Raw genomic sequence first — 16930 nt, 5'->3', positions numbered from 1 at the left:
AGGAGTCCATGTTGGACGTTGGGCATGGGGAAAGATGGACCCAAGATGGACCCTTTAAAAAACGCACTTGCTCAAGTGAGGCTGTGGTTTCAAGGGTTACCACAGGTATCCAGAAATTAGCCCCCTGACCAGCACCCCTCCTTCCATTACGGCACCTTTGCTCGCCACTGTTATCACCCATCTGAGCACTGCGTCACCCTCCGGAGGCCCGGCACAGGGCCTTACTCCATTTTGGTCTGGCCCAGCACTGGCACAGCGCCTGGCAAATCACAGGTGCTCAACACATGCCAAATGAATGCCTGAGTCTGACAATGAATGCGGTCTGGGTGGCGAGTGACTCACCCACGCCTGAGGCTGGGGACACCCAGGTTCTGGTTTCCCCTTTAGCTTGCCTGTGACCCCGAGCTGGGGTGTGTTATGGAGCATGTGCCTTCCTTTTGTTCCGTGTGCCCAGTGGGTGAGTAGAGCCCACCTCCATCTTCTTCCTGTTCTGAAGATGAGGAATTGGGACAAGGGCTTCCCAGGGCTGAGGGGAACCCAAATTCCAAAGGGGCACAACATGCCAAGTCCAGAAGACACATGCCTGGTCACTTTGGGAAATCCGTAGCAGCTGGGAGGCTGGACCGTGGGAGGCTGGGGGCCTGGAACACCGGGTTCAGTGGCTTGGCTTGAGTTTGTAGGAGGAGGCCAGCCACAGTGTCTGAGAAGATGTGACCAGGCCCAGTGAAAGAAGCTGAGCACTGTAGTTTGGGGGGAGCCAGGAGCTGGGTTTACTGTACCAGGAAAAAAGGGTCTGGGCGTCCGCCAGGACAATCATGGGAGGTCATTACTCCAGGCAAAATTGCTCTCCACTTCCTGAATCTCTGTGAGCAATAGAGATGTAAATGTCAACAGTGCCTCCTGCTGGACAGCCCCTGCATTACAGCACCTCTGTCTTAGACGTGAGAAACCGAAGGGAGATACGTTCTGGAATGTTCTAGCTGGAATAACACAGTTCAACAGCTACTACTGCTGCTGCTTTTATTAAGAGCTTACTGTGTCCCAGTCACTGTGCTAAGTAATTTTCCTGGGTTGTCTCATTTAATCTCCCCAGTGACCGTATGAGATAGGAACTCTTATTAACCCCATTTGTCAGATGGGGACCACCTGAAGCAGGAAGGACACATTATATCTTCTGAGGTCTCAGATTAGTTTGTAGCAAGATTAGCCTCCCAGCCCAGGTCCCTCTGACTCAAAAGCCCGTGGTTTTAACTGCCTTCTTGGGCCTCCTGTCAAGTCCAAGGATGATGGAGGTCTTTCATCTTTCTGTCACCTCCACTCGGTTGGTAGTGGCGGCCCCGACCTCTGCTGAGGATTCTGAGTGCCCCGATGAATTAATGATGTCTGGCAGGGGTGCTGGCGGGATGTGGCAGCGTGTACATCAGGTATGTCTTCGTCTCTGAACTAGTCCAACCTACTGGCTTTAGGTTCCCTGAGAAAGGGATCAAGGCCCAAGCCTCTGACCTGTCTTTACTTGTTCACTCAGTGACTAAAACACATCTCAGACTTGTCAGGTCCAAATACGAACCCTTGCTTGGCACCTCCAGAGCCAGCCTGCTGCCATCTTCCCCATCCAGGCACAAGGCATTCCTGGGCTGTGTTTGCTCAGCCACAAGCCTTGGTATCATCCTTGACCCTCTTACCTCCCACACCCCACATCCAATCTTCCAACAAATCTCACTGATTCTACCATCAAAATGTATCCAGAATCCAACTACTGCTCATCACCTCCCCAGCTGCTCCCACCATTATCTACCCTGGACTCACATAGCAACCATCTACCGAGTCTTGCAACATGCATCCTTACCCTCTGTGCTTGGTCTCCACACTGCAGGCAGAGTTCTTAGGACTTCTTGGTTTTCAAAGTACTTTTGCATAAGTTACACACACATACACACACACACAGTAAAAAAGGGCAAGGAATTGTCACTCCCATTTGACAGATGAGAAACATGGAGGCCCAGGACAGTGATGTAATTAGCCTGAAGATGCACACCAGGGAAGCTGCAATCCAGGGCTCTTACCATGATGTTGTACGCTCCTTGACCCCTCTAACTCCCAGAATTTCCTATGGGCACATCTGAGAATTACACACACACACACACACACACACACACACACAGACACACACACACTCCACCCCACCCAGAGGATGCAGGAGGTCAGGTAAGGCGGAGGTCAAGGAGCCCAAGAGAGATTGTCTTCTCTCTGCCTTGGAGTAGCTGGGGAAATGTGGGTCAATCACTTTTCTTTTGTGTGTGATGCCCCCTGGGCTTCACTCTTAGAAAATGCAGTTGATTATCTAAGAAAGCTTTCGGGTAGGGGACAGGCTTTGAAGGCGATGGAGGTGCCTGGGACTCTGACCATGCTCCCTCCCAGCAGAGGTCTTTGTCTCTTAAAAGCCAGAGTTTGTGTCCAGATGGGTGAGGGTCATGCTGTTCCTTCTAAAGCTTACTCATCCACACCTCACAGGAACCCAAATTGGTACACCTTTTCCGAAAGCAGTTATTAAAAAAAAAAAAAAGTCAAGATTTTTAAAAAAGGTTTTAAATGATGTGCCCTTATATACTGCTAAATGAAAAATTAGTACAAAAATGCATATAAAAATGCTATCTATGTACACATCTATGAAAGGTAGACACACAACACCAATGATTCTCTCTGGATTAGGATTAGGTTTTATTTTTCTTTTCGTTATAATTTCTTACATTTTCTGCACAACAGGTTTCACTTTTCTTAAAGTCAAGTTTTATAAAGGAAAAAATTCATAAATAAAGCCCTTTCCACCTGGTATCCTGCCCCTGTTGCCTACTGAGAGCTGGTCAGAATGCCCCCTTCGAAACTTATTCAGTAATCAAAGGGCAAGCGGAAGATTTGTCCACATGTGGGCACATGTGTGCATTCCGGTGGGGGGCTTCTGGACATGGTGCCTTACCCAAGCATGTCAGAGTCCCAGTGGGGGAGGGGATGGTGATAGAAGGGACAGAAGAGATTCCCTGGGGACCAGGAAAACTCAGATCTCAGAAAGAAGGACTCAAGAGAGAGTTGACGACCAAGATTCTCAGGCAAAGAGGAATACGGGCTGCAGAGAGATCACGTATGTGTGCCCAGGACCAGAGAAGTGACTAGATATGCCCAAGGTCACACAGCAGATGGGGACAGGGTATGTCTGGTGTTCAGACCACCTTCCTCCAATTCCTGAGTTCTTTCCACGCACCAGCAACCTGGTACTTTCAGGAAACTCCCACAGAGATGCAAATTAGCACAACAGTGAGAAAACACTATAGGCAGCAAATTTTAAGTTTGACGAGATGGAAGGTTGATAAGGATGTTGGGGAAAGGATATGTTCATGTATGCTACTGGTAGGAGTTAGATTGGTTTAGCCACTGTGCGGAGCAATTTGCAGTACCTGTGAAATTTTTAAATGCATCGTATGACCCTGCAGATCCACACCTCAGTATTATCTACCCCAGAAAAACACCCACCTCAGTGTATGCAGAGGTGATCATTGAGGTGTTTTGTCATCTTGAAAAATTAAAACCATTCTAAATATCTATCAACTGGAGAAGGGTTAAATAAAATATGACACATCTGACTTGTTGGAATAGTTTGAACAGTGAAAAAAAAAGGTCTCCATGTACAATGTGTACAATGTGGAAAGTTCTCCATGGAGTTTTGTGGAGTGAGAAATGCCAGAAGCAAGTCGCAGAATGATAGAGTATTTAACAATTGATATAAAACCACACAGACAGATGCACAGTATCATCTGTTTTCCATGGATCCATAGAAAAACACTTGGAAAATTCCCCCCCAAACTGATAACAGCAGTGACCTATGGTTTGGGTGTGATTGGCGGTAGATGGGAGAACGGTGAATCTGTGCTCTTTTAACGTGTGAAGAGGAAAGTGTATCCATCTACTGCTTGTGTCATCAAAAATTCATTATTAAAAAGAAAGTGATAAGAGAAAGACCCAAAGGAGGAAAGGGAGGGAGGCAGGAGGCCCCAGGAGGTTGCGGTTTGCAGCAGGCCCGCAAGGACAGGCGACAGGAACTGAGACCCCACTGAGACAGAAGAATCCGGCGGGAGCAGAGACTGGGGCGCAGAGGTGCGCGGCTCCGGGGCCGCCCCCGCTTTCCCAGAAGGAGCAGGCGGGCGGGCTGGCCTGGGGCGCTGGGCTGGGTCCTGGCAGGTGCCCGGCGGTTCCTGCACGCCCGGCGGTCAGCACACCTGGGAAACGCTGTCAAGCGCCCAGGGGCCTTCCCAGGCCTGGAAGGAGCAGACAGAAGCAGGTTTGGAAAGAGCCCGGCTGTTCTTACCGGAAAGGGAGAACCCGCCGCCCTGCCTCCCCCTACCCCGCAACCCTCCCTGGGGTCCCCGCCCCGCTGGGGTAGCAGCGCCTCGCCCATGTACTCCTCCCATCAGGGCCCGAGGGAGCAGCGGGGGGGGGGGGGGGGGGGGGGGAGCTGAGGCCGGCGAGGAAGAAAGAGGGGGCTTGCCCAAGGTGAAGAAGGGCTGTGCCAAGGCCCATAATCATAGGCTCTTTCCAGGCTCCCATATGCCCCTAGGTTCAAATCCCTGCTCCACCTCTCCGTCTGTGCCCTTAGCAACCCCCTCTCTTTAATCGAGCTAGAATTCACCTACCACAGAATTCACCTTTTTGAAGTATGCAATGTTTAATATAGTCATAAAATCATGCCACCATCACCACCATCTAATCCCAGAACATTTTCATCACCAGGAAGAGAAAACCATAGCAACAGTCACTCCTCTTCCCCAGGCCCCTGGCAACCATGACTCAACTTTCCTATCTCTGTAGATCTGCCCATTCTGGACATTTCATATCGATGGAATGGTACAGTATGTGGCTTTTTGTGTCTGGCTTCTTTCACTTAGCATAATGCTTTCAGAGTTTATTCATGAGGTAGCCTCTGTCAGTCCTTCATGCCTTTTACTGCTAAATAGTAGTCCATTGCATGGACCTACCACATTTTGTTTATCCTCTCATTAGTTGATGGACAATGGGGTTACTTCCACTTTGGGGCTATTATGAATAATGCTGTTATGAACATTCATGTACAGTTTTTAAGCAGACATGTTTTCCATTCTCTTAGGGCTATGCCTACCAGTGGAATTGCTGAGTCGTGTGGTAACTCGAGGTTTAACTTTTTGAGACACTGTCAACCTTTCCTCCTATTACATTCCCACCGGCCCCATTTCTTATCCTCCCTGAACCTCAGTTTCTCATTGGCAAAGCTTCAGTATTGATACTTAACCTTACAGACTGGCTGTAAGAATTGGATGAGCTAAAGTATCAAAAACAGTTAGCATATAGTAGGTATTCAATAAGTGGAATTATTATAATTACAAAACCTATAGGACTCTGAGCCTGTTCCTTCTGCTTCCCTTCAAATCTGACTCGGCATCTACTCTTCATTATGTCCACTTATTTTACTTATTTCTTGAAATTTCCTTGAACTAACTCTACTGCGAAGCACAATTTCTGGTGCCTGCTCACTTGCGCATGGGCTCACGTGCTCTCTCTCCGTCACGCGCGCGTGCACACACACACACACCATGCACACACGCACACCATTTAATAGGGACCTAAGCTCAAGCTAAATGGAAAGGTCAAATCTCCCCTCCCCCACCCCACATCATGGTATGTTAGAGCTGGAATCCATAACCACGGTGGTTCTCAAAGTGTGGGACCCAGACCAGCAGCACCTGGGAAGTTGCTAAAATGCAAATCCTCAGATCCCGACCTATAGAAACACTGAATCCAGGGACACTGGGGATGAGCCCCAGCGACCTGTGGTGATTCTAATACACACTAAAGTTCCCAAATTGTGAAGGAGGAAACTGAGGCACAGAGAAATTGTTACGGAACCTGGCCTGGATCACCCGACGAAGAACCAAGCGGCACCCGGAGATCTTGGAGGACAGGAGGTTTATTTAACGCGGGCGGGCTCAGAGGAGAGCGGTCTCCAAAGGTCTGAGCACCGAGCACAGATGAAGAGGTCAATTTATACACTTCTACGTCCACGTACTTGGCACTTTGGGCGCATGCGCCAAACCCGGATTGGTGCGTGCGGGAACAGAGCAGGGAGAAGAACCCGGAAGAGCCCCGGGGCAAGGACTGGGACTCTCCCGCTGGCTCAGTTGGCCATCTTAGGACAGATTTTCCTTATCGTCCCCCACTTTGATGCCCCTTTAAACACCTAGTTTAGTGGGCATCCTTTTCATTCTCTAAGGGGCGATAGTGAGTAAGGAGCAACTGGAGTCTGATTTTAGCAATTTGAGCAGTGATAAACCTAGTAAGGGCATTAAGAATGTAAGGACCAAATGCTACTATGAGGAGAAGCAATAGGAGGGGGCCGACGAGGGGAGCGAACCAAGGGAACCATTGTGAGAGGGAATCCCACCAAGTTGTCCGCTGGAGTGTTGCCCACCGGCGATGTACTCGTTCCTGTAATTGAGTCAGAGTTTCTTGGACCACCCCCAACTCATTAGCATAGAAACAACATTCCTCCTGTAAGAAGAGGCAGAGGCCCCCTTGTGCAGCCGTGAGCAAGTGCCTGTTTTGGAGGACCACTGAGGTCAGTGAATTGAGTTGGTGCTGCAGGGCCAGGGCCAACTGAGTGAGGGTGGAAAAATCCACCATGAGTTGTTGAGTTAACCCCTGGTACTGAACCAGAGACATCCCAACGCCAGTGGCGCTGAGGGCAACACCTGATGCGGCTGGCAGGCTCATGATAAGAGGGATGGCCACAGGGGAGCATCGAGGGCGGCTAGGAGGTCCCCATATGAGTGGGGCATCACTCCCGGGGAGGACTGGAAGATCAGGTAAGTGCATGATTGATCGCGTGGGGTGATGCAGATGTATACACCTTGATCACAAGCCAGAAAAGTGTTGTTAGGCGCACAGACGCAACTGTGGCCCGTGATGGGAAAGGAGGAGTTGCCATACAGTGGGACCAGAGCCAGAAAGGGATAGTCTGAGGTCCCCAGTGCTGAGGTGAGTGGTGACACGGTGGACTGGTTGAGGATGACACCTAGGTATTGGACAGGACTGGGCTTCATACAGATCCAGCAGTCAGACCGTAGGGGTGGATTTGAGCAGTTAAACACTTGGTGGGAGGCGTTAATCATACCTAACAGCTGTGCTATAGATGCGTGCTGTGTGGGTGTGGGGGACCCAGGGATACACCAGGGTGAGTTATTTTCTGTCTGACTCTGAGGGTTGACTGCAAGGCTTGGGGCAAACATGGACTTAACCATAAACTTGGCCGTGGGGTTGGTCCCTATAGAGTGATATTGGCCCAATAGGAGAGTGGTTCCTGTGGCCCACGATGTGGCATTGGGTTCTAAGACTGAGAGAGTGAGCAGTATACAGTGATTGTCAGGGCAAGAAGATGGGGCGGCACTGTGTGACAAGGAAGTCTGGACATCACTGCGCTGTTTGAGGTGCTACCACCCATTGGACCATTGTTCCATTCCCGGCCAAGTTGCCACCCAGGACTCACATCCCCAGGCTTGTGAGCAGAACTGAGGGCAGGTGTTTGGCTGTTGAGGCGTAGGGCCCCCACAGATGTAGATATATACCAGCTGGTAACCTGAGTGAGGGCCATGGTAAGAACACCATCTATGAGGTTCCCAGGAGGTATCAAGAAGCTGGCATCCATCAAAATGGAGGTCAACCTTTGGTGTGCGCCCATCCCAGGTGGAAGAAGTCAATGAGGGTGCTGGTGTGGGATTAAGAGGGATAAGCTGGAAGGTCCATTTGCCAGTAAGGGTGATACGAGAGTTTGCCCCTCTTGCTGGGCTGGGCAAGCTAGAGGCAGTGAGGAGGAACAGCACACCAGGTAGTAGAAGACCGGGACTGACTGGGCCCAGGAAAACCGTGGTGAAATGCGCTCGGGCGTAGACAGCAGAAGGCCAGTAAAAGTGGGGTCTATGACCTTAGGTAGAGGGAGCCATGATGGCTAACCCATCAGCAGATGAAACCCGTGGACAAGTAAGTGCAGTAATACACCCTAGGAACACCCAATAAGCAATGACAATAGCAAGCCTCTGGGAGAAAGTCCAGTCAGGAGGGGCAACAGTGTAGAGTCCGACTCCCAAGGTGAGGGAAATCATGCCGATGAGAGCCAGGGACCACGGTGAGCAGGTGTCCATCAGTCGGTGGGGTCTCATCAAAGGTGAAGCCAGAGCAGGTTCGTGAAGTCTGGCTGGACTGTCCACTGGCACGGCTCCTCATCCGATGATGAGCTTTCTTCACTCTGGAGTGGTGGACTCATGGGGTGACACCTGAGACCTTGAGGGCAGTAGGGGCGGTTAGAACAACAGTGTGGGGCCCTGTCCACTGTGGTTTGAGGGGGTCTTTCTTCCAATCTTTGACCCAAACTGAGTCCCCTGTCTGGAAGGAGTGTACCTGAGACCCTAAGGAGATTGGGGCCCTCTCAATGGTGTACTTTTGTAATTTATGTAGGGTGGCCCCCAGGGCCTGAAGCTGCTCCTTTATCCCTTTATCTCCAACCTTATATAAGTTTCCTGGAAGGCTTCCCAAGCACAGGGGAGGCCATCCATATATTAATTCGAATGGGGAGAAACCTAATGTCCCGGGCGTGCAGCAAGCACGCAGGAGAGCTAGGGGTAGCAGATCCCGCCATGGGAAGTTAGTCTCCTGACAAAACTTAGCTAAGGTTCCCTTGAGGGTGCTATTCATTCACTCTACTTTCCCTGAACTTTGGGACCAGTAAGCAGTGTGCAGTCTCCAGGTGATGTTGAGAGATTTGGTCAAGACCTGTACAATGTCTGCTACACATGCGGGTCCATTGTCACTATGGATTGTTAATGGCAGGCCGAACTGGGACACGATCTCCCGCAAGAGGACTTTAGCTGCCTTCTGGCTTTGCTCTGTCCTAGTCGGGAAGGCTTCGACCCACCCAGAGTATGTGCATACTATTACTAGGAGATATCTGAACCCTCTGCTCAGCTGCACATCTGTGAAGTCTACCTCTAGATCCTTGAAGAGGGTTGCTCCCACCCTCTGGACACCTGGCGGGGACCGCGGTGCCATCCAAGTATTATTTTTAGCACATGTTATGCACCAGTCACTCATTGCTTGGCATAGTGCCAGCAGCTGACTGATGTAGTAGTGTTTTTTGTTTTTTTTTTTAAGATTTTATCTATTTGACAGAGAGAGACAGCGAGAGAGGGAACACAAGTAGGGCGAGTGGGAGAGGGAGAAGCAGGCTTCCCGCGGAGCAGGGAGCCCAACGCGGGGCTTGATCCCAGGACCCCGGGATCATGACCTGAGCTGAAGGCAAACGCTTAACGACTGAGCCACCCAGGTGCCCCTGTAGTAGTGCTTCTTGAGAAGGGCTTCTAATGCAGTTTTTCCCAGATGAGTGAGTCAGTGGTGTTCCTTGACTAGATGCCCTCCAGTTGCTGTTGGAACAAAGATGCGCCCATCTGGCATCATCCACCATCCCTTTTCAGTTGGGGCGGCCCCCTCAGCCATGGCCGATTCCTTTTCATTTTTAGTGTAACTGGGCAGAGGGACTTCTTCCGGGGTGTTAGGGCCATGGTGAGGGAAGCGGCTCTGTCCACGTCCTCACTGACTGTGGTCTTAGCTGCCTCATCTGCCAGACGATTTCCCCGTGCTGTGGGGTCGTCTCCTTTCTGGTGTCCCTTACAGTACAGGATTGCTACTTCCTTTGGAAGCCAGACGGCTTCAAGGAGTCTCAGTATCTCCTCCTTGTTCTTGATAACTTTTCCAGCTGCGGTTAGGAGGCCCCTTTCCTTGTAGATGGCCCCATGTATATGTACACTAGCAAAGGCATACTGAGAGTCAGTATAGATGTTGACTCGCTTGCCTTCACCGAGGGTGAGGGCTCGGACTAAGGCATATAATTCAGCCCACTGAGCTGACCATCCAGCTGGTAATGCCTTAGCTTCTAGGACTTTAGTGGTTGTGGTTACTGCATAACCCGCTTTCCGGGCACCCTCCTGTAGGTAACTGCTGCCGTTGCTGAACAGTGTGAGCTCTGGATTCTTTATGGCTTGATCCTGCAGATCTGGATGGCTCGCGTAGACTTCATCAGTCACCTCGGAGCAGTCATGGTCTGGTTCCCCCTCTTCCGTGGGGAGAAATGTTGCTGGATTTAATGTCCTTACTGTTTCAAGGGTGACCCATGGGTTTTCGCAGAGGAGCCCTTGGTATTGTGCTAGCTGAGAGTTGGAAAGGAAGTGGTGTCCCTGTGCGTTCATGAGGGACACAACTGCATGAGGGACCTTGACGTTAAGTCCTTGCCCCAGGGTAAGCTTGTCTGCTTCCTTGATGAGTAGGACTGTGGCTGCCAGCACCCTGAGGCACGGTGGCCATCCCACTGCCACGGGGTCCAGCTTCTTTGACAGATATGCAACTGGCCATTGCCAGGGCCCAACAGTCTGGGTGAGTACCCCGAGTGCTATCTTTTCTTTTTCATGTACAAAGAGATTGAAGGGTTTTTCTATATCTGGTAGGCCCAGGGCTGGAGCCTGCCCCAGGGCGGTCTTTATCTCTGTGAAGGCAGCTTCTGCTTCCTCAGTCCAGGCAGGGGGTTCTCGATCTGGTCCCGCTAACAGATCATAGAGGGGTCTTGCTATTGCTGAGAACCCAGGGATCCGGATGCGGCAGAATCCTGCAGCCCCCAGGAATTCTTGTAGACCCCTTTTTGTCTGGGGCTGTGGCAGGGAGACAATGACTTTCTTTCTCTCCGGCCCTAGTTCTCTGTTCCCTTGGGTGAGGAGGAAACCAAGGTATCGGACCTGTTGTTGGCAGATGTGTGCCTTCTTCCATGAGACTCGGTACCCCGAGTCTGACAGGAGCTGTAGGTGAGGAAACCAATCAGATGCCCATCTAGCCAGGTCCCAAAGGAGCTTAGGTGAGGCTTAGCCGTAGTGGTCTCCGCATTGTGACTTACGATCGGAAACTATTCCGATGCCGCCATAGACGGTAGGCCATTCACCACAGAATCGCAGACGGGCCCACTCAGACTCCGTAGGCTTCTCGGGACCTTAAGGGTGCCCGCCCGTGGAGTCACAGAATCAGTCCACTTGAGCAGGCCAGGTCAGACTGCACATTCACTCACACATTCACACTCCAGAAGTTATTACATTCCCTCCCTGGGAATCCCTACCTGGGAGACCTCTAAGGGGTCTCTGGGAGGTGATCAGTCTCCCCTTCCACCCCAATGGGGGTGGGCCTGTCTGGGTCCTGGGGCCCCAGGGCTTACCGGAATCTGACATCGGGACCAGGTCCTCACCTGCCAAGTCTCCTTGAGTCCAGCGGGAACAGCAGAGCAGAGTGAGGTGACCGGGGTGGGAGACTGCCGAAGATAAGCAGGGCACGCCTTCTCCGTTATGATCTCTCGTTCTGTCACCGCCCCACCGTTGCCCCCAAACCAGTGGCCACAACGGGCCAGCGCGGTTGGGTTTCCCCGGTCAGGGAACCAAATGTTATAAAACCTGAACTGGGTCGCCCGACCAGTTCAAGAACCAAGCGGCAATCAGAGATCTTGGAGGATAGGAGGTTTATTTAACTCCGGTGGGCTCAGAGGAGAGTGATCTCCAAAGGTCTGAGCGCCGAGCACAAACAAAGGGGGCAATTTATACACTTCTACTTCCGCGTACTGGCACTTTTGGCACATGCGCGAAGCGGGGCAGGGAGAAGAACCCGGAAGAGCCCTGGGTCGAGGACTGGGACTCTCTCACTGGCTTGGTCGGCCATCTTAGGACACAGATTTTCCTTATCAAAATGAGGTAACTTGCTCGAGGACATAAAGTGAAAAGAACAGAAACTTTGGAATGATGTGGTCCGGGATGCAAATTCCACCTTCCCCATTTCTGGCTGTGTGACCTTGGGCATGTCTCTTAACCTCCCTTTACTACAGTATCTGTCTTCGTGGGGGCTGCTATAGTAGAATACCATAGACTGGGTGGCTTAAACATTTATTTCTCACAGTTCTGGAAGCTGGGAAGGCCAATATCAAGGTGTCAGCCGATTCTGTTCCAGCTGAGAGCACTCTTCCTGGTTTAGAGATGGCAGATGTCTTCTCCTTGTATCCCATGTCAGAGAAAAAAATAATCCCTTATGTCTCTTCTTATAAAGGCACTAATCCCATTCATGTGGGCCCCACCCTCATGACCTTATTGCCTCCCAAAGGCTCCACCCCAGAATACTATCTTTTGGGGCGTTGGTTAGGATTTCAACATTTGAATTTGCGGGGCTACAGTAGCCTCATCTGTAAAATGGGAACAGTGTACAATTACTCCCAGGGTGGCCTACTCTGCATTAAAGGCAGAATGAGGGCTGGAGCTCAAGCCTCCTGATTTCCAAGCTGGTCTTTTATCCCCAGGAAACTGGTGGTCACCCCTACACCACCTGGTCAGAAGAATCCAGAAAACTTAACATCTGGAAGGGTCACATGGAGAGGAGGGTTTTGTATTATTCCGTGAGGCCCCAAAATGAAGAGCTGGGTTATTGCGGGATGTTACAAGGGAGTAGGTCAATTGAAGCGAGATGTTCCTGACTAAAATGGTTCAGAAACAGCATTCGCAGCTCCAAAGGATAGTGAGAGCTCATCGGTGGAAGATCCCAAGCAGCACCTAGATGCCCATCTTTCCAGCATGTTGGACAGGAGAGACTCTCAGGGTAGGAAGTTGGCAGGGGTGATCTCTAAGGTCTCCTGGTATGTAACCGGCTGTAGTAGACACGAGCTGTTTGTCTCTGCCGCATCCACTTTTGGAGAGCCACCCTCCTGTGGAATTGGTAAGAAGAGCTGTCAATCAGGATGCTCTATTCATCCCTCCCACCCCAGGGGAGGGCATATTACCCAGACTGGCCAACTAGAGCATCTCATCCTCCCTGAACACACTGATTGGTTCAGGGAGGGCATGTGATCCAAACGAGGTCAATCAGAATCTTTTTTTTTTTTTTTTTTTTGCTAGAGCCTCCCATAGCCACACCCACCCTTGAATTTCCCAGTCTGGTGAGCTTGTAGACTTGCTTTTTTGCTTAGGTCATTCTGGGGTCTCTGTCCTTGCCACTGATAGAAGTCTTAAATATACCATATAGAAAGGGGCCCTCTGGTGTTGGAGCATGTCTTCCTCCAGCATTGCATTAAAACAATAATAAGAAAAACAACACTCAAGGGCACCTGGGTGGCTCAGTGGGTTAAGCGTCTGCCTTTGGCTCAAATTTTGATCCTGGGGTCCTGGGATGGAGTTCCACCTGGCTCCCTGTTCCAGGGTGAGCCTGCTTCTCCCTCTGCCTCTGCCACACTCTCACCATCTCTCATGAATAAATAGATAAAATCTTGAAGGGAGGGAGGGAGGGAGGGAGGGAAAGAGAGAGAGAGAAAGAGAAAGAGAAGGAAAGAAAAGAACAGAAAAGAGAAGAAATAACACTCAAAACAAGGCAGCCAGGCGACCCCTATTGTTCTGAGTGTTATTTCTTTTCTTTTCACTCTTGATCTCAGGCCCCCAGTTTGAGCCCCACGTTGGGGTTAGAGATCAAGACAAACTAACAAAAAAATCCCAGTAGTTTAAAGACATTTATAATCTTTATTCTTTTGGGGGGGGAAATGCCACAAGGGATTCCAGTCCTAACACAGAGCAAAAAGTTCCAAAATCCATTTTCTCCACCTCTCCCTTCATACCTCTCATATTCTCAGCAGCTGGCCCCGAAACTTGCTCCTTTCTTCTCCAAATGTCCAAGCCCCAGTTGGTTCTTAACTTTTTCCTGTCCTGCCTCTTTCAGCATTTATTGATTCAGTCTTGCTGGACCCCTTGCTGGCCCAGACAGGAGAGGGAGAGGTTGTGAATCCTCATCAATGTGGTTTTATACACTTTATTCTCAGAGTCAGTGGAAGAGGTGTGATTATAAAATCTCACCTATGAAGGGAGGCATGACTGTGAAGTCATACTTTCAGAAGAGATACTGAGGTCTTTTAAGTCTGAGTCAATGTCAAGTTCAGCTTAGTAAACATTTAGTGAGTGGCTACCGAGTGCCAGCTAAGAGCCAGGAGTGAGGCTGAGTTGTCTGGGGCATACAGAATTTGTTTGAGCCCTAGATGCTGAAGGTCTGTTGCTCTTACCTATCACGTGCCAGGCTCTGAGGATGAGGATTCAGGAAGAGAGAGATTAAAGGCGCAAAGATGATTTCTATGAAATGGTGATTAAGTACTACAAAGGAGACATATATGGGGATTGAGAACAAATCAAAGTCAGGAAGTAAGGAAAGCACCCTGAGAAAGTGACATAGGAGCTGAGACTGGAAGCAGGATTAGGAGTTGGCTGGAAGAGTAAGGGGGGGAGAAAAACCTGGGAAGGGCATAGGCTGGGAGATGTGAGAGAGAGGGAGGGAGGGAAGGAGAGAGAGAAAGAGAAAAGGGGGGGGTAGGGAGGGAGGGAGAAAAGGAGAGAGAAAAAAACCAGCAGGACTGTCTGTGAGGCTGGAGTCTGGAGAACTAGAGGAGAGGTTCAAAGCGGACATGGAGGCCATGTTGTAAACTTAGACTTTGTGTAAGAGATCTTGAGCCCCCAGCTGTGGACCATAAGCCCCACATTGCCACTTAGGGTTTGGGATATGCTTTGTTCTAAACGTGGAGAAGCTCTGTGAGAGTTCTTCCACCCTGAGGAAAAGCCGGCTTACATAGTCCCAGAAGAACCAATTGGGAGCATTTCTTCACAACTCTGTTCAGTGACCTCACACTGAAATGGACTATGGCAGAGGTATTCATGCCTCCACAAAAGCTACCAAGCAGGGCTTCCTCCCACCTGCCAAGCCCCGTTGTGAAACATTTCCCAACCTCCACCTTGCCACCACCCCTTCTACCTGATAATCTAATCCAAGGAGGAAGCCGACATCCCAGCGCTCATGAGAGTTTAATGCTGTGATCTTTGCAAATCAGAAAGTGATCAAGCTTGGGGAATTTTATTTTTGTCTGCCCTTAACCATCTGGAGGAGGAATAGCAGAAGTTCAAACCCACAGGCTTTGAGGACAGCCAGACCAAGGTCCAAATTCCAGCCCTGTGACTAATTAGCTGTGTGACCTTGGGTAAGCAGTGGAACCTCCCAGAGTTTCATCCGTTCAAAGGGTACTAACACCCACCTCATGGGGTTGTTGTGAGGATCAAATACTAAAATATACTTAAACTGTGGTACCTGCTGTGTAACAAGGATTCAAATAAATTTTAATGCTATCAAATGCTGGTTTTTTTTAAAGATTTTATTTATTTATTTGACAGAGAGAGACACAGCGAGAGAGGGAACACAAGCAGAGGCAGAGGGAGCGGGCGAAGCAGGCTTCTTGCCAAGCAGGGAGCCCGATGCGGGGCTTGATCCCAGGACCCTGGGACCATGACCTGAGCCGAAGGCAGACGCTTAACAACTGAGCCACCCAGGCGCCCTTCAAATGCTGTTTTTGATAAAGAGATCTCAATAGAAATATGCTCATTTTATTCCAGAATGGCCTCATTTTCAGTATTTGAGAGAGTGGAAAGAAACTGAAGCAGCACTTTGAGGACCTGTGTAGAGGCTAGGTTGTGGTCACTGGCTGAGATTTTCTGGCCCACAACCAAGATGACTTCTTTGAAGGTTTTGAGAGATGCAACGAGCCTGACCTTTGTGGTCTCAAAATGTCCTTTCACGTTGATACAGCAAGGCAACCAGACACACGATTTCCTAACCTGAGATTGGGGTGGGGGGTGTTACAGAACCTGGACTGGCTCCCCCAACGGAAGAACCAAGGGGCACTAGGAGATCTTGGAGGACAGGAGGTTTATTTAACTCTGCTGGGCTCAGAGGAAAGTGGTCTCCAAAGGTCTGAGCACGGAGCACAAACAAAGGGGGCAATTTATACACTTCTACTTCCACATACTTGGCACTTTTGGCACGTGCACAAAGCGGGGCAGGGAGAAGAGCCCGGACTGGTGCGCGCGGGAAGCGGAGCAGGGAGAAGAACCTGGAAGAGCCCCGGAGCAAGGACTGGGACTCTCCCGCTGGCTCGGCTGGCCATCTTAGGACACAGATTTTCCTTATCAGAGGGAACAGCGGAGAACAAGCATGTGGCAGATTTCGTCAAAAAGAACAGGTGCCAGATTCAGACAAGCCAAGTGGGGGGAACAGGTGGCAGATGAAAACATTTCCCCACCACCCTGTCCCCACTGCCAAGGTACTCCCAGTTCAGTGGGATTCTGGGCCTGAAAGAGCTGCAGTGGGTTGGATGAAGACAGAATCTCTGACTCAAAAGGAGATTCAAAGATACGTAGGGATCCTTTCATCTTCCTTGCCTTTGAGGTCCAAATATGGTCCCTGTGAGACCCTGTTAAGACGTGCCAATTGAGCCGAAGTCATGAGGCAAATCTCAGAACCATCCAGAAATTTCTGAATGTTTTCACCCAGGACCAAACTCAAGGCAACTTTTAGATCTACCAAGTTCTGTGAAAACGCATTCTCTCGACCAAGAACTGCTGGGCTACAAGTTGAGAGCCAGCATCTGCCACAGAGATGAGCCCAGGATTCTCTCTGCTCTGGGTCTACTCCTAGTTCGTGGGCATGGTCACGCTGACCAACGGTTACCCCATCTGTCACTGATACCCAGAGAGTGGACAAAGCAGTTACCCAGAGTTGCTGTGGTCATGGAGTCTGGCCTGGGCCTGAACCCAGAATCCAGCACCTGCATCAGCTTTCTGGGCCTCAGAATGGCAGCATCCTCATCTGTAAAGAGGAGGCCATACCTCCTTGGAGAGTGGTGGAAAGAGAAAAAATAACATTTAATAAAGGAGAGCAATGATTGCTTTTAGAATCTTGTTGGAAAAGCAATACATATAAATTATTGAAA

General features: G+C 50.2%; 1 protein-coding gene across 1 annotated transcript in view; it reads left to right on the top strand.

The window, feature by feature from the left end:
• The window catches only part of LOC113926974 (cytochrome c-like), a 39798-nt gene extending 29720 nt beyond the window's left edge, over positions 1-10078 (top strand). The window contains exon 2 of the mRNA XM_035726991.1: positions 10059-10078. Within this exon, the coding sequence (XP_035582884.1) occupies positions 10059-10078 (20 nt within the window). The remainder of the gene's footprint in view (positions 1-10058) is intronic.
• Positions 10079-16930: the final 6852 nt, after the last annotated feature.

The sequence above is a fragment of the Zalophus californianus genome, chromosome 4, assembly GCF_009762305.2.
Source record: "Zalophus californianus isolate mZalCal1 chromosome 4, mZalCal1.pri.v2, whole genome shotgun sequence".
Taxonomy (NCBI): Eukaryota; Metazoa; Chordata; class Mammalia; order Carnivora; family Otariidae; genus Zalophus; species Zalophus californianus.
Note: the sequence above shows the minus strand (reverse complement) of the source record. Positions and strands in the feature narration are given on the sequence as shown.